At 38.1% G+C, this 26,069-nt stretch overlaps 1 protein-coding gene across 1 annotated transcript in view; it reads right to left on the reverse strand.

Annotated features, from left to right (window-relative positions):
* The window catches only part of LOC102864573 (aminopeptidase Q-like), a 154,714-nt gene that overhangs the window by 84,162 nt on the left and 44,483 nt on the right, over nt 1–26,069 (reverse strand). The window contains exons 4-6 of the mRNA XM_006886668.1: nt 21,542–21,668; nt 13,871–14,025; nt 7,566–7,679 (exon numbers count right to left, since the gene is read on the reverse strand). Of these exons, the coding sequence (XP_006886730.1) occupies nt 7,566–7,679; nt 13,871–14,025; nt 21,542–21,668 (396 nt within the window). The remainder of the gene's footprint in view (nt 1–7,565; nt 7,680–13,870; nt 14,026–21,541; nt 21,669–26,069) is intronic.

The following is a 26,069-nucleotide window of genomic DNA, read 5'->3' on the forward strand; positions in this document are numbered from 1 at the left end:
TTTCCCATTGTAGTATGTCTCCTGATCTCCTGACTGTTAATACCAAGTGTATTGATTGTGTTGTGAGTCCAAGTAAGACGAAGTCGTTAACAGTATCAGTCCATTATCTATCCATAATGATGTTGCCTATTAGTCCAGTGGCAAGCGTTTTGGTCATTAAGATGTAATCCATATTTAAAATCTAGCCTCTGATTATTCTGTGTGTTAATAATATACAACTATAACATAATATCTGTAACAAATGCTAAAATTCTAGAGGAGTGTAAAACTGGTTGTAAGTTTGAGGGTTATGGTGCACCTGATTCAGGCCATGACTTTTTCAGTCACTTGCTATGCTGCTGAGAGCTAGACAATGACTAAGGATAGCAGAAGAATTGATGCCTTTGAACTTGGAGAAGAATACTGAAGATCCCATGGATGGCCAAAAGAACAAATAAATACTTCTTGGACAGGGTGCCAGAGTGATCCTTTAAAGCAAAGATGAAGAAGCTTTGACTCACATACTTTGGGTATGTTGCTAGGAGGGGTTATTCGTTGGAGAGGGATATCGTACATGGAAAGGTGAAGGGACAGCAAAAGAGAAGAAGACCCTCAACCAGATGGATTGGCAGAGTGACTGCAGCAATAGGCTTGAGTGTGTCAGAGTTTGTGAGGATGGCACAGAATAGAATGGAGTTCAAATTAGTTATGAGTCACACTCAACTCGCTGGCACCTAACAACAACAACATCGGCTGTAAATAATAGGTTGTGCGTGACCTTGACTTTATCATGATTTTCAGTGGCTTGGCAATTATGTACTGATTATGTAATTTTATGTAAATTATTATGTAATTTAGCAAATGTATAATGATGCAACATGCTGGCTCTGTAATAAATTCATTCTCTATTTCATAATCTGATGTGGTCATTTTATATTTTGTGGAACAGTGATTTTTGTGTAATAATCTGGTCTTTGAAACCAAAGGCAAAGTTTAACAGGAGAGCAAGTAATAAATGTTGGAGAGGATATGGTGAGATAGGAACTCTTATACATTGTTGGTGGGATTGTAAAATGGTACTCTGGAAGGCAGTTTGACATTTTCTCAAAAAGCTGAACATAGAAAGTCCATATGATGCAGCTATTCCATTGCTTGGAATATACCTTGAGAAAATGAGAACTGAAGCACAAACTGCGATTTGTACACCAATGTTCATTGTAGCATTACTTACCATCACAAGAACTTGGAAAAAGCCCATATGTCCAGCTACAGGTGAATGGACTGAGAAATTATGGTATATTTACATGATGGAATACTAAGCAGCACGCAGGAGCAATGATTTTGTAAATTACTACCTAACTTGGGAGAGACTGGAGAGCATTATGCTGAGTGAAGTAACTCAGTACCATAAAGACAAACACTGCATAAGACCATTATTGTAGAAACATAAAACTACTGAAACACGTGTGAGGATCCAAGGGGGGGAGGGTAGGAGCTGAAGGGGGAGGAAGGGCAGAGGGGTAATCACAGAGCCGCATAATTTGGTGGGTGGAGGGAGGAGGGTGAGGATGGGCAGGGGGGTAATCACAGGGTGGCACAATTTGATGGGGAGAGGGAGTGGGTAAAGGAAATGGGAAAGATCCAGCGTAAAAAGCAATGTGTATAAACTTTGTAAGTAAATAAATATAAAATAAAAATTTTATTAAAATAAAAAGGAAATGAAGAGTGGATGTAATGAAAAGTGCAAGTGTGTTGGTTTGGTGGCAAAATGGTTAAGTGTTTGGCTGCTAATTGATAGGCTGGCAATTTGAACCCACTCACGGGCTCTGGGTGGAAAGATCCGGTGATGCGTTCCCATTAAGAATACAATATAGAAACCTCTACTTTGTCACATGGTATTGCTATGAGTAGAAATCTACTTAACTAAAAACAATCAACAGAAGTGCAGACTTCTCTAAAAAACTCTAGATGCATGTCACTTTCCTAAAGGAAAACTAGTTTATAGGGAAAGAAAGACATGTTAGTGACAAAGAAGTCAAGACAAAGGACAGTGGAGATGGGACAACCTGCTCACACCCTGGAGAGATTTGTGAATCCAATTTCCTAGGGACTATCTCTTAGGCCCCTAAATTTACTCTAACCTCTAGACTGTGTCAGAGAAATGGTCCTATTCTACTCTATTCCGATCTTCCAGTGTCCCAATCAAACCTCTCAAAATAGTGTAATCTATTAAATTTCATTAATATCATCAATTATTGTTATGTGCTGTCAAGTCAGAACCAACTCATGGCTAATTTCCAGTAGGTTTTAGGATGCAATAAATCACAAAGGAGGAGAATGTCTTTCTCCCTCAGAGCAGTTTGCGATTAGAATAGCTTGCCTTTGGGTGGGCAGTGCAACTGCTTACCCCTATGCCACCAGGGCTCATCAATTAGGCTATCATTTTGCAGAAAGAAGAATATCTATCACTGAAAGCAATGCATCTCCACCTTTAACGTCAATAAGGATCACCAGAGGATTTTGTAAAAATCATATGCTAATTTAGTTGGCCTGGATTGTGGCCTAACTTTCTAATAAACTATCAGATATGCTGATTTTGCTAGTTCAAGGATCTCATACTGAGTTGCCAGGATTTAGAAGAATCACAAAAGTTTAATCCTATCCTTATTAGAATTTTATTAGTTTAACATTCCTATTTTTTAGCATTTGTCCTTATTGTCCAAAAGTGTTATATAGGTGGTGGTTGTTGTTAGGTGTGATTGAGTGGGTTCCAACTTGCAGCCACCCTCTGTACAACAAAATTAAGCATTATCCAGTTCATTATCCATAGTTCATCATTGTTGTTGTTGGTGATATGTGCCGTCGAGTCGTTTGTGACTCATAGCAACCCTATGTACAACAGCCCTAAACCCTGCTCTATCCTGTGCCAATTGCACTGCCTCTGACACACCCAGCCTGATTACCCCAGTCACTGAATCAATCCACCTCAAAGAACTACCTTCCCTCTGTAACTTTATTTGTGCCACTATTAGAACCTCTACTTGGAATATTATTGCTTTTAATTTTTGACTCACGTACTTTCAACTTGTTAGTTAAATTTGTGTCTTCTAGGCTACAACAGTTCTATGATGCATCTTCAAGGATATGAACATGTACAGCTAAGCACAACTGATAACGGTGCATCTAAATTCCAAAATCAATCTCCACAATAGTCTACATGTTTCCTATTGCCAAAGGGGCCCTTTAGAGTAGTGAGAGATCTTCACCCTGAAACCTACAGCAGGAAGTAGCTAAGAGAATACGCCATCCCGTTTTCCTTATGACTCAGGGTGAAGTCTCACTCAGGGAGGAGTGAGAGGGAAGGGCAAAGGACACATTGAGAAAGGAGATTAATCAGAACTGGTTTTGACAAGCACTGTGGCAATGGGACAATTAAAACAGACTTTCAAGGGGGAAAATGAGAGAGGAATAAACTGTGGGGGGTGGGGTAGAGAAAATAGTGCAACAATGAACGAATAGAAATCCAAAATCTCTGTAAATGTTCATTAAAATTAATAAAATAAAATGGGAGAGGAAATAAAAAAAAAACTTAAATCCTTGCTCTTTAACACTTCTTAAGATGTTCTTAGCAGCAGATTTGCCCAATACAATACTTCTTTTGATTTCTTGACTGCTGTCACTGGGTATGTTGCTTGCTAATATATGTAAAATTAAATTATTGACAATTTCAATATTTTATCCATCTATCAAGATGTTGCCTATTGGTCCAGTTGTGGGATTTCTGTTTTCTTGATACTGAGGTATAATTCATAATGAAGGTTCTAGTATTAGATCTTCTGCAGTAAGTGTTTTAAGTTTTCCCCACTTTCTGCAAACAAGATTGTGTCATCCGCATAGTGTAGATAATTGAGGAGTCTTTCTCTAATTCTGATGTCAACTATAGTCCAAATTCTTCAATTATTTGCATACAGACTGAATGGTGAAAGGGTACAATCCTGATGCACACCTTTCTTCATTTTGAACCACATAGTATTCTCTTATTCTGTTTCTTGTCCAGCTTTTGCATCAGCTCATGAAGTGTCCTAGAGCTCTCATTTTTTCTCAATGTTGGCCATAATTTATATGATCCACACAGTCAAAAGTCTTTGCATAATCAATGAAACATAAGCAAACATCATTTTGGTATGTGCTGCTTTCAGCCAAGAGCCACCTCATCACCAATGATATCTTGTCTTCCATGGCCTCTTCTGAATCCAATTTTAATTTCTGGAAATTCTCTGTCAATGTACTGTTCCAGTAGTTTTTAAAATAAGCTTAAAGATTGCATAGATTCAGATCTTTAAATTAGAAGTTGAATGCAAACCATTTGCATTAACTAGAGATAATTAGTTAGGGAGCTCTGGTAGCCTGGTGGTAAGGAGTCGTACTGCCAACCCAAAGACATGTAGTTTGAATTCTTCAGCTGTTCTTTAGGAAAAAGAGAGGCAATCTCCTTCCATTTTCTGTCCCTGAAAACCCTCTGGAGGATCAACTACGGATAAGTTCTGACTTGGTGGCAGCAACAAGAGAAACAATCCAATTGTAACATTCTATATAAATAAACTACAATAGTGTTATAGTCCTAAGGAAATAGATTTTTATAGAAATAGGCCTTATTGTTTGAGATATCACATAAGAAAGTAAATTATAAAAATGAAGACTCATTTTATCTAATCAATATATACATGACTAGATACTTACCGCCCCCCGCCCCAAACTCTAGTAGTCTAGTAAGCAGCACTGCAATCCCAAGGGTACAAGGTTCAAATCCACCAGCGGCTCCACAGGAGACAGATCCTCCTGTGTGATTTACCACCTCCGAAAATCATTGATGAGCCAGCTATGGGTCAGTTCCGACTTGACAACACACAACAACAACAACTTACAATGGTAGTAAAATTGCAGAGCAAGCTCTGACAGATCTGTATGATGATTTATTTGGCATAAAGTTTTAATAAGCATGGAGAAAGGACACAGCTCTGACTCAGTTTTCCTAATTTTAAACTATGTATACTGCTTCCTTGTCTATTCAGACAACAGACTCCTGGTCTAGGTATAGATTTCACATGAGCACAGTCAAGCGTTCTAGGATTCCCATTCTTTTCAATGTTAGTTATAGTTTGTTATGATCTACATAGTGAAATTCCTTTTTATAGTCAATAAAGCACAAATCAGCATCCTTCTGGTATGATTTGCTTCCAGTCAAGATCTACCTGACATCACCCATGCATCTTCTGAATCTAGTTCAGATTTCTGAAAGTTTCCTATTGATGTGTTGTTCCAGACATTTTTAAATAATCCTCAGTAAGCTTTTACTTGGTATTGTTCAATGATTTCCACATCCTCTTAGATCACCTTTTATGGGAATAGGAACAAATAACTATCTCTTCCAGTCAATTGGCTAGGTCTCCCAGATTTGCTGGCAGAGACTGGGGAACATGTTCAGGGTTTCCTCTGTTTCCTGAATTGTCTCAGTTGGTATTTCACCAATTGCTGGAACCTTTTTGCCAATACCTTCAGTGTAGCGTGGACATCTTTATTCTAGTATTAATGGTTCTTGGATCATATGATATTTCCTGAAATGGTTCTGTGTCAATTAATTCTTTTTGGTACAGAGACTGTATTTCTTCCATTTTCTTTTGAAAATGTTTCCTACATAGTTCAAGATTTTGCCTACCTTTAGTGTTGCAACTCTAGAATTGAATTTGTTTTTCCATCCTTTCAGCTTGAGAAATATGAAGTATGTTCTTCCCTTGTTGTTTTCTAACTCAGCTCTTTGCCCATTTCACTATAATTTCCTTTGTCTTCTGGAGCTTCCCTTTGAAATTTTCTATTTATATCCATTACTTTGGCATTTCTTCCCCTGGTTTTATTCTATTGCATATTTCAGAGTCTGTTTCTGACATCTGTTTTTGTATTTTCTTCTTTTATCTTTTTCTTGACCTTTTGCTTTCTTCATGGAGAATGTCCTTGATGTTATTCCACAATTCAACTAGTCTTTGGTCATTAATGTTCAGTGCTTCAAATCTGTTCCTAACATGATCTTAATATTCGTTTAGGATCCACTTAAGATCATATTTGGTTCCTGTGGGTAATTTTTCATTTTCTTCAACTTCTGTTTGAATTTGTATATAGTTAATGATCCATTCCACAGTAAGCCCCTACCCTGGTTTTGACTACTGATACTGAACTTCTTCTCTGTCTCTTAACCTATCAGGTGAAGTCCATATGTAGCATTGTTTTGTGGGGTTTTTGTTTTGCTTTCTTTTGGTTTTTTATGCTTTATTTTTTTCTTTTCTTTTCTTTTTTTTTTTTTTACTTTAAGATATGCTAACGTAAGAAATGTATACTTGAGTCATTGGGACAATGGCTAATCTACATACAAACTAGAACTTCAACCAAGAATGTTAAACTGAAAACTGTGTAACAATCAGTGCAATTGCTAAAATTTATTTAATTCTTCCCAGCATCCCTATGTTTTGTTTCTGTTTTTTACCTAAGACCAATGAGAGAGAGCCAAATGTGTTTTCTTAACTAATCACATAAAAAGCCAAGGGAAACTCTACTGGGCACCAAAAGACTCCACCCAATGACTCCACAGTAATCTGCTCACATAAGTCTAGCATAAGAAAGCATTTGCAATGAATAAATCATTCATTGTACAAAATTCTATCATGCAATTTAAAGCCTAATTTCCAGCACCAACGCCATATTTTCCAACTGTCGTTCCTTTTTCATTTGGTTCCAACTTTTTCATTGCAGTCACCAATTAATAAATTGGTAGAAATTCTCAATTTTCCTGTCTCCAGCTTTCTTAATTAGTGTGTGTATTTAAATAATACTAGTAGTGACAAGACTTCCTTGTATGCAAGTGAATAGTATCCTATCATTCACTGTTCTTGAGTTGGTTTCAACTCATATTAATCCTTCATTGCGCTTGTGAGGCTGTAAATCTTAATAGCAAAAGAATTCCCATCCTTTCCCTCTAGAGCAGCTGGTGGACTTGAATCAACAGAGATGCGCAAGCTTTGGGTTAACAGTGTAACTCACTACAGACTATGTTACAAGAGCATCCTTAATAAAATATTGTTGTTATTTACTGTAGAGTCAGAACTGACCTACAGTTGACCCTCTGGTGTGTGTTTTCAGGGCTGTTTATATAATCACACAGGAGGAGATTGTCCATCCGTCTTCCATGGAGCAGCTGGTGACCTCGAACTGTGTGCCTTAGGGATTGCAGTGCAGATTGTTGCCACTGCTTTTAAAAAGGATTTAATGTTTGCAGAATTGTTCATAATATAATATGAAGCAGAAAAGGCATCGCAAATTTCTATTCTGTTGTCATTTTTATTAATATTTACAGTAGGTAAATACAAGCCTACAACAAGTAGGCTTGAGATAAAAAAAAAGCTAAAAATGATACTGATTATCTCTGGTATTATAGTCTTTAATATTCATTGTATTTTAATACATCTTCAACTGTAAGTACACATTACTTTTATAATCAGGAAGAAAATGTCAAATAAATTTCACAAAAAAATACTTACTTTTGGGAGTCTAGGATTGATGTAGTTAATTACTCCAAACTCAAAGTAAGATGCGAAACCCTCATTGAGCCAGATATTGTTCCACCAATTCATGGTAACCAAGTTTCCAAACCACTTTTGGAGATGAGAGAAAAGGGAATTTTCAAAATATAATTGAAGCAATGTTTATCATAGTTACATGTTAAAAAAAGTACAAAGTCAAATGACAGACTTAAAATTTATTTATTAATAATAAAACTTGAAAAATATTCTACCAGTCACATTATTATTACTTTAACAAGAAGAGATATCAGTCATGTATTATTCTTACATCCAACGATGGAAAGCATTCTTTTCTTTTTACCCTATAGTGTTAAAAAAATAAAGCTAGGTAGAATAGCCTTTCTTAAACTATTCATTTTTCCCAAAGACTCAACAGTTCTCATTGCAATCAAGTCAGAACCAACTCATAACTGACCTTCTCTCAGGTTTTGGGGCCTATAAATCACACAGAAAGAGACTGTTCATCTTTCTCTTGAACTGAAGCTGGTAGATTTGAAGTGCCTACCTTTGGATTGACAGCACAACTCCTTACCCAAAAAGCTACAAGTCCTGAATGCTGATTTAACATTTACTAATTTTAGCACCTTCCTTCATAGGTCACTATGAGTTGCCTGCACTCAATGGCACTTAACAACCACAACATCCTTTATATCAGCTACACCAAGATTTTGTTCTAAGTGGTTCATAGAACAGTTGAATAGACCCATCACAAAAGAAGAAATTGAAAAGGTCATAAAAAGACTACCCCATAAGAAAATTCCTGGACCAGATTGCTTCACAGCTGAATTCTACCAAACATTCAGAGAGGATGTATCACCAATTCTACTTAAACTATTTCAAAATATTGAAATAGAAAGAGTACTCCCAGAGTCATTCTATGATGCCAGGATAACCCTAATACCAAAACCATGCAAAGATATTACCAAGAAAGAAAACTATAGACCAATATCTCTCATGAATATTGATGAAAAATTCCTTAACAAAACCCTAGCCAATAGAATCCCAAAACACATAAAAAAGATAATTCACCACTACCAAGTGGGATTCATAACAGGCAAGCAAGGATAGTTCAATGTAAGAAAAACAATCAATGTAACTCACCATACTAAATCAAAATAAATAATAAGATCCATATGATCTTAGCAAGTGATGTAGAAAAATCCAAGACCCCTTCCTGATTAAGGTACTCAGCAAAATTGGAGTAGAAGGGAATTTCCTCAACATAGTGAAAAGTATATATGTAAAGCCAAGAGCCAATATCAGTCTCAATGGAAAAAAGACTAAAAGCATTTTCCTTACGAACAGGGACCAGACAAGGATGTCCACTGTCATCACTTATATTCAATATTGTACTAGAAATGCTTGCTAGAGCAATAAATCAAAAGAAGGAAATAAAAAGGCATCCAGATCTGCAAAAATATTGTTAAAATATAGCTATATGTGGATGATATGATAGTGTACATAGAAAACCCCAAAGACTAAACCAAAAAAACTGTTAGAGCTAGTAGGCTAATTTAGTAGAGTGGCAGGATATAAGATCAATATCCAAAAATCAGAGAGATTCCTCTACAATAACAAAGAGAACTCAGAGAAGGAAGCAAAAGAAAGCAATACCATTTACAATAGCCAACCACAAATTGAGATACTTAGGAATGAACCTAAATAGAGATACAAAAGACCTATACAAAGAAAACTACGTAACAGTTCTGCAATAAACAATAAAAGACCTAAAGAAATGGAAAAACATGCACTGCTCATGGATAGGAAGACTCAATATTGTGAAAATGACAATCCTACCAAAATCAATCTCCATGTTCAACTGAATCCCAATCCAGATACAAAATTCATTTTCCAAGGAAGTTGAAAGGGAAATCATCAAGTTTATTTGGAGAGGGAAGGGAACCCAAATAAGAAAAACACTTCTGAGAAACAAAAATGAAGTAGGAGGTACAGTATTCCCTGACCTCAAAACCTACTACACAGTGGTAGCAACAAAAAAACGTATGCTGCTGGTACAATGACAGGCAGATAGATTACTGGAACAGAATTGTGAACCCAGATAGATATAGACCCAGCTATCAATGATCAACTGATACTGTTGTTGTAGTTGTTGTTATGTGCCATCGAGTCACTTGCGACTCATAGCAACCCTATGTACAACAGCCCTAAACCCTGCTCTATCCTGTGCCAAATGCACTGCCTCTGACACACCCATCTCGATTACCCCAGTCACTGTCCCTCCACCCTCCCAAGCATGATGTCCCTCTCCAAGGACCTCTCCCTCCTTACAACATGTCCAAAGTATGTCAGACGAAGCCTCAGAATCCTTGCCTCCAAGGAGCATCCTGGTCTAACCCTCTTCAGGATGAATCTGTTTGTTTTCTTGGCAGTCCATTCAATACTCTTCTCCAGCACCACAACTCAAAGGCATCAATTCTCTTTCTATCCTCCTTAGTCATTGTCCAATTCTCTGATGCATAACAAGTGATTGCAAAGACCATGGCCTGTATCAGGCTCACCTTAGTCTCCAGAGAGACACCGTTGCTCTTCAGTACTTTAGAGAGGTCCCTAAGAGCAGACTTTCCCATCGCAATACATTTTTTTCATTTCCTGGCTGCTGGTGCCAAGAGTGTTGACTGTGGAGCCAAGAAGACTAACGTTGTTAACAGTCTCAATCTCTTCACCATCCATCCTGATGCTGCCAATTGGTCCAGTGGTGAGAATCTTTGTCTTCTTGACATTGAGCCTCAAAACACACTGAAGGCTGCAGTCCTTGACCCTCTACAGCAAGTGCATGAGGTCCTCCTCAGTTTCAGAAAGCACGGTTGTGTCATCTGCATAACACAGATTGTTAATAGATCTTCCACCAATCCTGATGCCACACTTCTCCTCATAGAGCCCAGCCTGTTGGATAATCTGTTCTGCATATAGGTTGAAAAGGTATGGAGATAGGACACATCCCTGGCGTACACCCTTCCCAATTTTTGCAGCATTTCCTTGCTCTGTTCTGACGAGTGCATCTTGGTCCAAGTATAAGTTTCTCATTAGAACTATCAAGGGTTCTGGGATTCCCATTCTTCTCAGAGTCAGCCACAGTTATTATGATCCACACAGTCAAACACCAATGAAACACAGATAGACATTCTTCTGGTATTTCCTGTTTTCAGCTATGTTCCATCTAACATCAGCTACAATATCCCTAGTACCACAACCCCTTCTAAACCCAGCCTGGACTTCTGGCAGTTCTCTGCTGATGTGCTGTTCCAAGAAATAAAACCTATCAAATGGGAAAATGACAACCTCTTCAACAAATGGTGCTGGCAAAACTGAACTGCTACCTGCAGAAAGCTGAAACAGAATTCACATCTCAGACAATACACAAAAATCACCTCAAGGTGGATAAGAGACTTGGGAGTAAGCCCCAAACCATAAAGTTCATACATAAGAGACAAACTGGGATCAAACTTAGAAGGCCTAGTCTACGGTATAAAGAGATTGCCAAATACAGAAAGAAATGTACAATCTAAAGAGGATAAAATTGATAAAAGGATGGTATCTTCTAAAGATAAAATACCTATCTTCATAAAAAACTTTTTCCAACAGAGTGAAAAAAACCTGCTAACTGGGAAAAAACATTTGGCAATACCATCTCAGACAAGAGTCTCATAATGAAAGTTTATAGAATACTCCTCCGCAAGAAAAAGACTGATAAGCCAATTATCATTTGGGCAAAAGACATGGAAATAATTTTTACAGAGGAAGATATTCAAATGGCCAACAGACACATGAAGAAATGCTCCAAATCACTGGCAATAAGTGAGATGCAAATTAAAACCACAATGAGATACCATCTTACTCCAGTAACAGTGGCAAGGTTTAATAGGACAGTAAGTAATAAATGTTGGAGAAGATGTGGTGATATACAAATTCTTTTACATTGTTGGTGGGATTGTACAATGGTACAACCACTCTGGAAGGCAATTTGGCATTTCCTCAAAAAGCTGATTATAGAAATTCCATATGGCCCAGCTATTCCATTGCTTAGAATATACCCCAAGAAAATGAGAACTGAGGCTCAAATGAAAACTTGTACACCAGTGTTCAAAGCAGCATTGCTCCCCATCACAAGAACACTGAAACAGCCCAGATGTCCAACCACAAACAAATGGATTGAGAAGTTGTGGTACATTCATACAATGGAATACTATGGAGCAATCATTTTGTACAATACTATCTAACTTGGAAGGGACTGAAGAGCATTAAGCTGAGTGAGCTCAGTCTCACAAGGACAAACACTGTATAAAATCATTGTAGAACGCATATGAGGATCCAAGGGGTGGATGGGAATAGAGGGGAGAGGATGGAGGGAGTGTTAATTTTAGGCTTGCGCAGTTAGATGGGTGAGTGGGGTGAAGGAAATGGGAAGGATCTTTTGTGAAAAACAATGTATCCAAATTTTGTAAAAAAATTAAATAAAATAAAAAATTAAAACAAATAACGAGATTTGACCTTGTTGTTGTTGATATGTGCTATGGAGTCACTTGTGATTCATAGCGACCCTGTGTAAAACAGCCCTAAACTCTGCTCTATCTGTGTCAACCTATATTGTCTCTGACCATTTACCCTAACAACCCAGAGACTGAATCAATCCATCTCATCGAAGGGCTCCCTCTCTTGCGCTGTCCCTTCACCCTCCCAAGCATAATGTCCCTTTCCAAGGACTGGTCCTTTCTTGCAACATGCCCAAAGTACGTCAGACAAAGCTTCAGAATCCTTGCCTCCAAGGAGCAGATCGGTTTCACCCTCTCTGAAGACGAACCTTTTTTTTTCTAGCAGTCCATAGTATTTCCAACACTCTTCTCTAGCACCACAGTTCAAAGGCATCAATTCTCTTTCTATTATCCGTAGTCACTGTCCAGTTTTCTGACACCTAGCAAGTAATTGCAAAGACTATGGCCTGGATTGGACACACCTTAGTCTCCAGATTGGCATCACTGTCCTTCAGTACTCTGGAGAAATTCCTAACAGCAGACATTCCCAATGCAATTCATCTTTTAATTTTCTGGCTGCTGGTACAAAGATGTTGATTGTGAAGCCAAGCAAACTGAAGCTGTTAACAACCTCAATCTCTTCACCATCTATAATGATGCTGCCAATTAACCCAATGATTAGAATCTTTATCTTCCTGATATTGAACTTCAATCCATACTTAAGGCTGCAGTCCTTGACTTTCTGCAGCAAGCGACTGAGGTCCTCCTCAGTTTCAACAAGCAAGGTTGTGTCATCTGCATTACAGACTGTTGATGAGTCTTCCTCTAATCCCGATGCCACATTGATCATAGGGTCACTATGAGTTGTGCTCGACTTGAAGGCAATCAACACAGCAACAACTATGAGTCACAGGCAACTTGATGGCTTGTAACAACACAATAACAACAGTGAGGTGAATCACAAATCCTTGTTTGTGCTGATTGAGGACAGTTTAAGAATTAATTACTAGTCATGTCACTGACACTTGCCAATACATTATGCTCATCCTTTTAATCCCTCTCCAGAAAAAAACCCAAAATATTAATTAATAATAATGTACCAATGAAATGATGTATCATTCAGTAACTATTTTGAGTAGTACTTATTTTAAGACAACAATCCCTGTTGGCATAGTACATAACTTAGCAGGTTGCTAGCCAAAATGTTAGGTTCAAATCCACCAGCTGTTCCTCTGAAGAAAGATGGGCAATCTCCTGTGAAGATTAACTATTTCAAATATCCAATACAGGGTCTCCATTAGGTAGAATTGATTCAATGGCAGTAGGTTTTTGGGTTTGATTATTATAAGACAGAATGAAAAATAAATAATCATAGCTGTACTGTGCTTACTGTTTATGAAGCTGATTCTGTGAAGCAAAGATTGATTTTGCATGTAAATAACAAATCTTTGACTACTGGCCACATTTTTATGATCCAAAACAAATAGCTCATATCTATCCAAAATCTGATGATATTGTTTGCAATTACTGTCATGTTTCCCAAATCTAAATACATCTCTCATATCCATCAAGTCAGAACCAGCACATAGTTTACCCTTAAGGCAGAGACTGCCCATCTCTCTCCTTCAGAGTCACCCGTAGATTTTAATACATACAAAAGTATGTAAACTTTTGAAATACAAGTTTTTTTCCTTGGCTTTAGATGTGGGGATTTTAGTAGACTGGCTGAAGAATGTCTTTATGTAAAATAAAAAAGAATATTTTACCACATGCCTGATGTCCAATCTCATGGGAGACAGTGTAGTAGATCTGGGTTTTCTTTTCGGTCAGTTGATCACTTGGTTGCAGCAATAATGATGTCTCATCAAACATCAGTAATCCCCAATTCTCCATTGCACGATTGTCAAAAACGGGCAAGGCAATTATATCTAAATTAATTTAAACAGAGGGCAAAGTGAAAAAATATCTCTTCCAAGAAAATTTAAGGAGTGGCATCCACTTCCTAAACCACATGCCTCTGGAAACTCTATGAACCTGGAGAAACAATGATAGTTATAGAAAGGCTTCAGGCCGTTTGTTCACAAGGTCGCTATGAGTCATGCTCGACTTGAAGGCAATCAACAACAACAACATTTGTAAATATTATAAAATGAAATAATAAAATTACTGAAATAAAATGTAAGTAAATAGTTACAATACGAGGGGAGATAAAGCTTTATTAAGAGATTAATACTAAAGATAGAAAATAGTTTTGTCACATAAAAATGAAATAGCTTGCTTGACCAAAGAGACACAATAAAAAATTTGAAAGATCACAGTTTAGAAAAATATTTACAATATAAATTATAAACAACTAGCAGGTTTTTAAATATTGAAGGAATTCTAACAAATCAAAGAGCAAAGTGTGAACAATTTAGAAAGAGAGCATTCAGGTGGGAACAAATCCAACTCAAAAGTGTCATAAGTTTCAGATTTATAGAAGATTAATAATTAATATTGGTGTAGCTAGGGGAAAACTGGCACAGAACATACTGGTGAGAGTATAAAATATTTTGAAATATTACAAATATTCAACCCTTTTGACTAAGATACTCTTCTTTTGGAATTTATACTAACACATAGAGATATTACATAATACATCCTTACAAGAATTTTGTTTAGTGTTTTTAAACTAATGCACAAGAGTGACACCAAGTTTAGCATATAGTATTAAATAAGTTATCTTAGCATATTGGTACATAGACATCTAATGTCCTTAAAATAACAATATAAAAAAGCATATTTAGCAATCTAGATCACACCACTATACATTGATACTTTAAAAAAACCATTATTGTAGAAGGAGGATAAGGATACAAGAAGGGGGTGGAAGTAGACGGATGAGGATGTGCAGGAGGAGGGGGAATTAATCATGGGGTTGTACAATTTGATGGGTGGACGGGTGAAGGAAATTGTAAGAATCTGTTCTGGAAAACAATGTACTGGAATTTTGTAAATAAACTACTATAATAATTTAAAAACTTAACATTGGAAAACAATGCCAACTCTGTGATGTCCTCTTTATTAAAATAAAGAAACAATAACAGAGCCAGAAATCAGGCTGAAGTTAGATACTGGGGAAAAATACACACTAAAATGTTAGCAGAAACTCTCTCTTGGTATGATTAGAAAAAAATTTCCCCACCCCTCGCCCTTGCTTTCTCTCCCTCTCTTTTTATTTTTTTGAATTTCTTGCTGTGTGATCATTTATTACTTTTATAACTTAAAAATAACAAATGTTTCTTTTCTTTTTCTAACATAGAATAATTTTATATATTCATATTACTTTTGTCTAATAAGTGTTCTGCTCTTTGGAGGCTAGGATTTTGAAGCTCTGTCTGACATACTTTGAGCACATAGCCTGGACGGACCAGTCCTCTGAGAAGGACATCATGCTCAGAAGGGTGGAGGGACTGCACAGGAGAGATGAGACTGATTGACACAGAAACTGAGGCAATGGGAATAGGTGTGTCAGAGACAATGGCTCAGGATTGGGCAGGATTTATAGCTATTGTACATAGGGTCGCTATGAGTCGCAGGCGACTTGATGGCATATAACCACAATAAGTGCTCTATAGTCTGTTATTTTAAGGATTTCTGGTATTGTACTTAAGTGTTAGTCTGATAACCGAATAGTTAGATGTCGAAACCCACTGGTTCCTCCACAGCAGAAAAAAATGGTTTAACATTCACAGCCTTGGCAACCTGGTAGAGGATTACCAGGAATTGGAATTGACTCAGCATCAGTAGGTTTGGTTTGGATAAGGAGAGATGTTAAATAAGTTGACTTTAGTAAAGTGTATCCAGTTCATTATTAAGACTCTTCTATTTACACCCTATAATCTTGCATATAGTTACTGCACTTGGCCTAGATTTCCCATTTATCTAACTTCCCTCCCCTCACACAAGACAGCTCTTCTCTGCTCAAACCGCTCCCTTCTGCTCTCTGAAATCACTGAATCTTTCTCTGTTCATTCTCTTTACTATTCCAGAAATCCCTCTACTCAGTTTGTAAATGCCACCGTAAAAAACAAAAGCAAACTCAAGCTGTTGAGTCGATTTGGATTCATAGTGACCGAATAGGGTGGAGCAGACTGCCCGACATGGTTTTTAAAGCTGTAAGTCTGTGTAGAAGAAAAATGCTACATCTTTTTCCCATGGAACAGTTGGTGGGCTCATACTACTGAACCTTCCGGTTAGCAGCTCTTACCTTTAACCACTGTGCCATCAAACCTCATCAATTTGAAGGAACCATTTCTCACTAATACTGAGGATTATTTTATTTATGTATTTTTATTTTTTTAATAAAATTGGCCTAAACAAAATTGTTTCTTGACAAACTATCAGTATTGGTTTACACATGACTCTGGCCTATTTAATTTTAATGATTATTATCTACTCCTAAACAACATGCCTCTGGAAACTCTATGAACTTTGAGAAATGAGGATAGTTATAGAAAGGCTTCAGGTCTTTTGTTCACAGAGTCACTATGAGTCGTGCTCAACTTTACAGCAATCAACAACATTTTAAAATAATAATACAAACATCTATGAAAACAATCCGGAAAAAGAGAAAGACCTTCAGCAAAATGCTTTGATACATACACAATGGGCTCAGACATAGCAGCAACTATGAGCATATGCAGGCCCAGGGGGTGTTTCATTTTGTTGTACATGAGTCAGAGCTGACCTGAGAGCACCTAACAGTAAGAAATTACTTCCTTAACTCAGTTACATGAACAGGCCCAGCCACTTACTTCTTTTGCATTCACACAGTCCCTGTTGTTGTTGTTGTTGATGATATTACACGTCATCAGGGGTCCACTCCAATTCATAGAGTTCTTACATACATCAGATTGAAACCCAGCTTTATCCAGGGTCATCCTCACAATGTCCACTGTGCTCATTGCTGCAGTAACTGGGTCAATCCATATCACTGAGGGTCTTTCTCTATTTGACTGACCCTCCACCTTTCCAAGTATGATGTCCTTCTCCAAGGACTGATCCCACCAAATAACATAACCAAAGTGAGACAAAGCAATCCAGTGTGATGCTATGCACTATACCACCAGAGTTTCCATAGCAATGTAGCAGGTACCCGCCATGTGCTCAAGAAATTCTCAATGACTGTGGTCATTATGTCACTGCTTTCTTATTTGTGTCTTATATAATATCATGACTTGCCACAAAAAGGCAATATGTGTTAAGATAAATACTACAAGTTAGTCTACTACTGTCTTAAGCTAAAAACATGATCATAATTTACAAGAGAAGCTATATTTGCAAACCTAAGGTCTGTGTTTATTCATAAAAACATCATAAGAATTTTTTCTTTTAAAATTTTACTAATGACTCAAATAATTAACTCTCTCAGTCTCTACAATATTTTCATACTTAATCTACTTTTTCAACAGTTTGAATTAAAATAACAACATTAGAAAAATTGTTACCCCATGAGATTCATGGACATAATTTATATTATCTTAGGTTCTAAGGTTTAAACTAAATTCTAGGAAGATAAACTAAAATATCAATACAGAACAAATAAACTATTCACTCAGTGAAAGTATGAGTTTTTTGAGGAATGCTCATTATAAGGGTTGGGTTGTAGTTTGGGTTTTCTTTTCCATTTTACTTTGTTCTTTTCTCTTTATCCAGCAATTCAAACAAAAGTTAAAGTAATTAAGAAGTATTAGTTTATCTCTGTCCTTAAAATCTAGGAACAGAAAAACCACTTATTTTAACTACAATTCAAAACATATTTTTTTATTGAGCATCTGTTGTTGTTGTTGTCATGTGCTTTTGAGTTGGAACTGACTCATAACTCACCTGCTAGCAGATTTTCAGAGGCACCAACTCACATGAGAAGAGAGTGTTCGTCTTTCTTCTCAGGACTGCTGGTGGATTTGGAATGCCTGCCTTTGGATTGGCAGTGCATCTCCTTAACACACTAGGCCACCAGGGTTCCATTTAATACCAGCTATGTGTTTCCTTAAGCTGAAGGAACTAAACAACAAATTCAAGCTGCAAGTTGCAATGCTTAAGGGTGCTATGGGCAGAATATTAAGTGATCCAGGAAGAGTGAAGGATTATACAGGGTCATTGTACCAAATAGAATTGGCCGACATAGAAGAATTTCAAGAAACAATATAGTCAAGAGGCAATGGTGATGAAGAGGAAGTTCAGGCTCCCCTGAAAGACTTGGCAAAAAATAAAACCCAAAGAAGTGATGGAACACCAAATGACGTACTTCAACAAACAGATGCTTCACAGGATGTGCTCACTAAGTTGTGCCAAAAAATCTGAAGGACAGCTACTTGGTCAACTGACTGGAAGAGATCCATAATTATTCCCATTCCAAAAACAGGTGACCCAACAGAGTGTAGAAATTATTGAATATCATTAATATCACATACTAGAAAAATCTTGCTGAAGATGATCCAGAAACTACTGAAACTTTGACAGAAAACTACCAGAAATACAAGCTAAGTTCAGAAGAGGCCGTGACACTAAGAGACATTATTTCCAATGTCAGATAGGGCTTGGCAGAAAGCAAAGAGTACCAGAAGAAAGTCTATCTGTGTTTCATTGACTATGCAAAGGCATTTGACCTTGTGGATCACAAAAAATTATGGCTAACCTTGTGGAAAACGGGAATCACTAAACAGTTGATTGTGCTTATGCAAAATCTATATTTGGACCAGGAAGCAGTCCTCATAACAGAGTAGGGAAACACTGCATGGTTCAAAATCAGGAAAGGAGTACATCAGGAATGCATCCTGTCTCCATACCTTTTCAACCTATATGCAGAACAGATCATTTGGGAAGCAGAGCTTTATGAGGAAGAGTGTGGCATCAGAATTGGAGGAACACTCATCAACAACCTATGTTATATAGATGACATAACATTGCTTGCTAAAACTGAATATGACCTGAAGCGCTTACTGCAGAAGATCATGGACTGTAGTTTTCAATATGGATTGAAGCTCAACATCAAGAAAACAAAGATTCTCACCGCTGGACCAATTGGCAGCACGATGACAGATGGAGAAGTGATTGAGGTTGTTAACAATTAGAGCTTGCTCAGGACCACAATCAACACTCTCAGCCCCAGAAGTCAGGAAATCAAAATTGTATTGGGGAAAATCTGCTGCCAGAGGCCTGTCCAGAGTACTGAAAAGCAATGATGTCAGTCAAGAGACTAAGGTGCGCCTAATCCAGGTCGTGGTCTTTGCAATTACTTGCTATGCATCAGAGAGCTGGATAATGACTAAGGATGACAGAAGAAAAAAACATACCTTCAAATTGTGGTGTTGGACAAGAGTCTTGAACATACCATGGACTATCAAGAAAACGAATAAGTCTGTCTTGGAGAGGGTGAAACCAAATATCTCCTTGGAGGCTAGGATTTTGAAACTCTATCTCACATACTTTGGGCACATTGCCAAGAGAGACCAGTCCTTGAAGAAAAAAAAAATCATGCTTGGAAGGATGGAGGGACAGTGCAGGAGAGGAAGACCCTGGAAGAGATTGATTGATAAAGTACTGGGGCAATGGGGGTTGGTGTGTCAATCAGTGAGCCTAGCTTAGGACAGGGCAGGGTTCAGAACTGCTGTACATAGGATCGCTATAGGTCACAGGTGACGCAACAGTACATAACAACAACATAGTGTAATATTCGGTGAGATGTTAAATATAAGACTGACCTCTAACAGTGAATAATCTAGTCATAATTTAAGTAGAATTACGGAATTATTTTTACATATTTCTTTCTCCCACCAAAACCACATTATTGTTTACCATTATGACACAAGTGCACGGGTGTATAAAGAAAAGGTTAATTAAATTCTGATCCCAAGTCAGAACATAGTGTGTCAAGGGTTCCAGTGGTGGGGTTTATGGGATTGTAAGGAAGAGTGAGAGAAGAAGTCACAAAAGATGAGGGGCTGGGAGTTGAGAAATACAGGAGTTAACCAGGGAAGAAGAAGGGTAGAAGGCATTCCTCAACATTCAAATTTTGTATGTTAGGGTCAAAGGAAGAGAGAAAAAGATGAAGGTGTTAGAGACAACAGGGATAGTGCCAGAAAACACTCCACACACTGAGAAAGCACCAAAAATCCTGAAACATGAACTTCAACTTTACCCTTATGGTAATCGAAAGCCATAGAAAAGTCTTAAACTAAAATAATAATTTTCTCCTCTGGAAAAATTATTCTGGCTCACTATGGAGAAGCTTAAGTGAGAGGTGTTATGGCAGGGACGCTGGTGACATAAACCAAGGTGGACTAGAGGATAGTGAGGAACAGAGGAAGTAAAGAGGCAATAGAGAGTGTGTTTCAAGGGAGTCAGGTATTGAGGAGAATCCTGAATTTCTCTTTCAATAAACACAAAATAAACTCTTTTTTCCCCCCAGAAAAGTGTAATTTTTAAATGCTCCGGCCTCACAAGTTCCAGGAGCTTTGCCTGCAAGGCTGGGCTCCTGCTGCTTCCAGCTCCCTAAAATGACAGCACTCCCCTCTAGGACCCCTGAGTGGGCTCTAGCCTGTCCGCATTCCTCCTTAACCAGGGCATTAGAATTGCAGGGTTGCCTCTTTCACATGGAATCTGAGATCCCAAATTCTTATTCCTGCCCCCTTCATTCATTTTCTGTCAAGATAGAGTTTCCCAAAGTCTTCAGCAAATTTGTTAAAGAAACAAAATACATTTGCATGAGAAAAGAAAACACAAAACACAAACAAACCTGGACAACTTTCAAAGCAGTGCCTTAATGCAATTTTACTAATATATTCTGTAGACCTATGAGACAAATACTTAATGCATTTCCTCAAGAATTATATTATATTCACAAATGATTCCATTTTATACAATGAAAAATCACAGATGGCACCATCAAGGCCTAATTCAATAACTCATAGCTACTGGATATTTTTTTTTAATGGGAACCAGAGTAACTCACACAGGTCTGTTAAGGTGAACCAGAACATTTGTATTTTGAGAGGAAAGAGCAGAAGGAAGAGAGAGAGCGCAGTGGCTGCAGGAAGTGACGCTGCAACTAATTCATAGAAATATAAAGCCCAAGAGCTCACTTAATGCCCACTGGGCATGTGGCAATGTAGAAAGAAAGAAGTCTATTTGGTTCCGACCCAGAATTGACTTTCCTTTCAGATGTTGTGAACTGCCCAGGAGAAAACTGTCAATCTTTCTCTTAAGAAGCAGCTGATGGATTCGAACAGCATGCCTTAGGGTTGGCAGTACCACTAAGCCTCTAGAGCTCAAGGAATGAAGAGACGGGCCCTAATTTGAATGTATGAGTAATAAGATAGGAGACTAGACACAAGCAGCAGCTTGTTCTCTGAACTCAACCCAAGGATCCCATAACAAGACACCAGTTACATTATGCCTCACCTGTTTTTGGCAGAGGATAACTAATATTAAATAAATCTTCCAGAAAAGAGAAGATGGGACCCGTGATGTTCAAGGCAAAATCGGCATTTCCATTTGTGATGGCATCTTTCCGGGCCCAGATGCGTATCTAAATCAAAACAATTAAGCAATAATTAGGAAAAGCAGTTGTGATGGTGGAAATTAGCTGGCTTATTCCAATTACCTTTTCAGAATATACTACATGATAATACAACTCAAACCCACCAATTCCAGCTTACAGCAACCCTACAGGACAGAGCAGAAGTGTCTTGTACAATTTCCCCAGCTGTGAACTTTTTTCAGAAGCAGCGTGCTTCATTTTTCCCCTTCAAAGAGGTTGAAGGTTCAAGCCACCAACTTTTTTTTCATTGACATCAGAGCACTTTAACCACTGAATGACCAAAGATCCTTAGCTATACAATAAAATGTTTAAATGCATGTTGTTGTTGCTGTTATGTGCCATTGAGTTGCTTGTGACTCATAGTGACCCTATGTACAACAGCTCTGAACTGTGCCCCACCATAAGCCAATTTTATTGTCTCCAACACACCTACTCTCAGTACCCATCAGTGAGTCACTCCATCTCATTCAGGGTCTTCCTCTCCTGTGCTGTCCCTCCACTTTCCCAAGTATGATGTTTCTCCCCAAAGAATGGTTCCTCCTGGTAACACACCCAAATTATGTGAGACAAAGCTTCAAAATTCTTGCCTCTAAGGAGCAGCTTGGTTTCACCCTCTCCAGGACATATTTGTTTGTTTCCTTAGCAGTCCATAGTATATTCAGTACGCTTCTCCAGCACCACAACTCAAAGGCATAGATTCTTCTTCCATCATCCTTAGTCACTGTCCTGTTCTCATGCATAGCAAGTAATTGCGAAGACCATAGCCTAGATCAGGTGCACCTTAGTCTCTAGACTGACATCATTGCTCTTCAGCTCTGGATAAGTCCCTGACAACATGTGCTGGCAAACGCTCAAAAGGCTACTCACTAAAACGGTGGACAGTACTTCACATATATATAATTGCAATCAAGTAGAAATCAACTCATAGATGACCCTTCAGTGAGTTTTCAAGAGCTATGAATCAGATGGGAGAAAATTGTACATCATTCTCCTTCACAGCAACTGGTGGATTTGAACTGCCTGGCTTTGGGTTGGCTGTGCAACTCTACTCACCAGGCCAGATGCACAGCAAGTTATTTAAACTTCTTGACAATAGCATGTAAATTGTCATGTTAAAAAAAAATCCTTGGAATGATGGACTCTGACACCTATTCCCAAAGATGAACTTGTTGACAAGTCTATGATAATATCTCATAGTTGTTTTGATTTACATCTCTCTAATAGCTAGGGATTTTAAACATTTCTTCATGCATTTGTTTGCCATCTGAATGTCTTCTTTGGAGAAGCATCTGATCAAATTCTGTGCCCATTTGTAATCGGTTGTTGATTGTTGACCTTTTTTCTTTCTGAAGTGTTAGAGTCATCTATAAATTTTATATATAAGTTCCCTATTACATATGTCATTGCCAAGTTTATTCACTGTTGGTAGGAGTGTAAAATGGCACAGCCACAATGGAAGGCATGTCAGAAGAGCTGTGAGTGAGCATTAACATTACTGGTGAGTATATTCGCTTTCTCCTGGACACAAGAGCCTACTATTTGGTCCTAAAAGCCTTCTGAGGTTTCAACTCTTCTCCCTATTTCTTAGTTGTTGGAATTGACAGAAAACCTCATAAGCAGTTCCTTACTTCACCTCTGTCTTGCATGCGGACTTCCGAGCTGTAAAACAACCCAGTGGTAGATGATGGAATATGCACCAGGAGTTAAGAACAGTAAATGACATAGTTGAGCCTCTACATCTTGTGATTCCTAACCTTTATACTGTAATAGACAAAGTGCTAGTCAATAGGCCTCTTGGCACCAGTAGCCAAGAAATAAAAAAAACGCATTGCGATGGGAAAGTCTGAGGTTAGGGACCTCTCTAAAGTACTTAAGAGCAAAGGTGTCTCTCTGGAGACTAAGGTCAGCCTGAAACAGGCCGTGGTCTTTGCAATCACTTATTATGCATCAGAGAGTTGGACAATAACTAGGGAGGATAGAAGGAGAATTGACGCCTTTGAGCTGTGGTGCTGGAAAAGAGTATTGAATGCTCCATGGACTGCCAAGAAAACAAATACATTCATCCTGGAGAGGGTTAAATCAGGCTACTCCTTGGATGCAAGGATTCTGGGGCTTCATCTGACATACTTTGGACATGTTGTAAGGAGAGACAGGTCCTTGGAGAGGGACATCATGCTTGGTAGGGTAGAGGGACAGCGCAGAAGGGGAAGACCCTCAGTGAGGTGGATTGATTCAGTGACTGGGGTAATTGGGATGAGTGTGTCAGGGGCAGTGCAATTGGCACAGGATAGAGCAGGGTTTAGGGCGGTTGTTCATAGGGTCGCTATGAGTCCCAAACGACTCGATGGCACATAACAACAACAACAACCTTTCCTCTGTAACTTGATTTGTGCCACTAGTAGAACCTCTACTCAGAATATTATTGCATTTTTATTTTTTACTCATGTACTTTTAACTTGTTAGTTAAATTTCTGTCTTCTAGGCTGCAACACTTCCATGATACATCTTCAAGGATATGAACATGTACGGCTAAGCACAATTGATAACAGTGCATCTAAATTCCAAAATCAATCTCCATAATAGTCTATGTGTTTCCTACTGCCAAAGGGGCCCTTTAGAGTAGTGAGAGAAGATCTTCACCCTGAAACCCACAGCATCCCTTTTCAGCAGGAAGTAGCTAAGAGAATACGCCATCCCCTTTTCCTTATGAATCAGGGTAAAGTCTCTCTCAGGGAGGAGTGATAGGGAATGGCAAAGGATACACTGACAAAGGAGATTAATCAGAACTGGCTTTGACAGGCACTGTGGCAATGGGACAATTAAAACAGACTTTCAAGGGGGAAAAAAAGAGAGGAACGAACTGGGGGGGGGATAGAGAAAATAGTGCAATAATGAATGAATGGAAACCCCAAATCTCTGTAATGTTCATTAAAATTAATAAAATTTAATAAAAAAAAGTCAGAAATGGAAATATCATATGACCCAGCAATTCCACTACTGGGAATATACCCTAAAGAAAGCAGAACCACAAAACCAAAGTTTAGAAGGCCGGAAAGGTCTAATGGAAAGAGAGTATCTAAGGAAAGAAGGAGGAAGAGTGCTATTACATTGAAGGAAATGCAACAAATGTCATGATACAAAATGTGTATAAATTGTTGAATAGAAAATGAATTATCACTGTAAACTTCCATCAAACCACAATAAAAAGTTCACATAAATAAATAAATGACGTATAATTTTTTAAAAAAGAAACCAGAGCCATTATTCAAACAGATGTATGCATATCCATGTTTGTTGTTGTTGTTGGAACAGACCCATAGCTGACCCTCAGGTGGTTTTTCAGAGGCAGTTAATTGCATAGGAGGAGAGTGCTCAATCTTTTTCCACATAGTTATTGGTGGATTTGAACCTTGTGCCTTAGGGATTGCAGCACAGATGCTTCCCATTAGGCCATGAGAGCTCTCATACCCATGTTCTATTGCTGTATTATTCACAATAGCAAAGAGATGGATGCAACCCAAGTGCCCATCAAAAAACAAATAGGAAATCTATGGTACATTCACACTGTGGAATATAATGCAGCATTAAAAAAACAATGAACTCAAAAAACATTATACAACATGAGGGAGCCTGGAGGACATTAGGTTGAGTGAACTATCTCAGTCACAAAAGGACAAATAATGCATAACACTGCTCTTATAAAAGAGGACAAACATGTGGGGGGCAGTGTGAGTTGGGGACAGAAAGCGAAAAGAGTGGATGGATAATAAGTACTGCATTAAAACAGATGAGGGGAAGAATTGTATATAATTAGACAACAGTCTGGAAAAAGAAGTACAGTGTGGTGTCTACTGGAGGAAGAGGGAATAAAATGTGCAATAATGAGTAAAATATATATGTTGTTGTTGTTGTTGTTATGTGCCATTGATTGACCTGCGACTCATTGTGACCTATGTACAACAGCCCTAAACCCTGCTCTATCCCTTGCCAAACTTACTGTCTCCAACACGTCTATCCCTATTACTCTAGTGACTGAATTAATCTATCTCATCGATGGTCATCCTTTCTTGTGCTGTCCCTCTCCAAGGACTGATCCCACCTTGCAACATGTCCAAAGTATGTCAGATGGAGCTTCAAGAATCCTTGCCTCCAAGGAGCAGCCTGGTTTCATCCTCTTCAGGACAAACTTGTTTGTTCTCCATAAGTCCATGGTATATTCAATACTCTTCTCCAGCACCAAAGCTCAAAATTATCAACTCTCCTTCTATCATCCCTAGTCATTATCCAGCTCTCTGATGCATAGCAAGTAAATGCAAAGACCATGGTCTGGATCGGGTGCACCTTAGTCTCCAGACTGACATCATTGTTCTTCAGTATCTTGGCGAGGTC

Source organism: Elephantulus edwardii, unplaced genomic scaffold (genome assembly GCF_000299155.1).
Source record: "Elephantulus edwardii isolate Elephantulus edwardi_28Jun2011 unplaced genomic scaffold, EleEdw1.0 scaffold00050, whole genome shotgun sequence".
NCBI classification, from domain to species: Eukaryota; Metazoa; Chordata; class Mammalia; order Macroscelidea; family Macroscelididae; genus Elephantulus; species Elephantulus edwardii.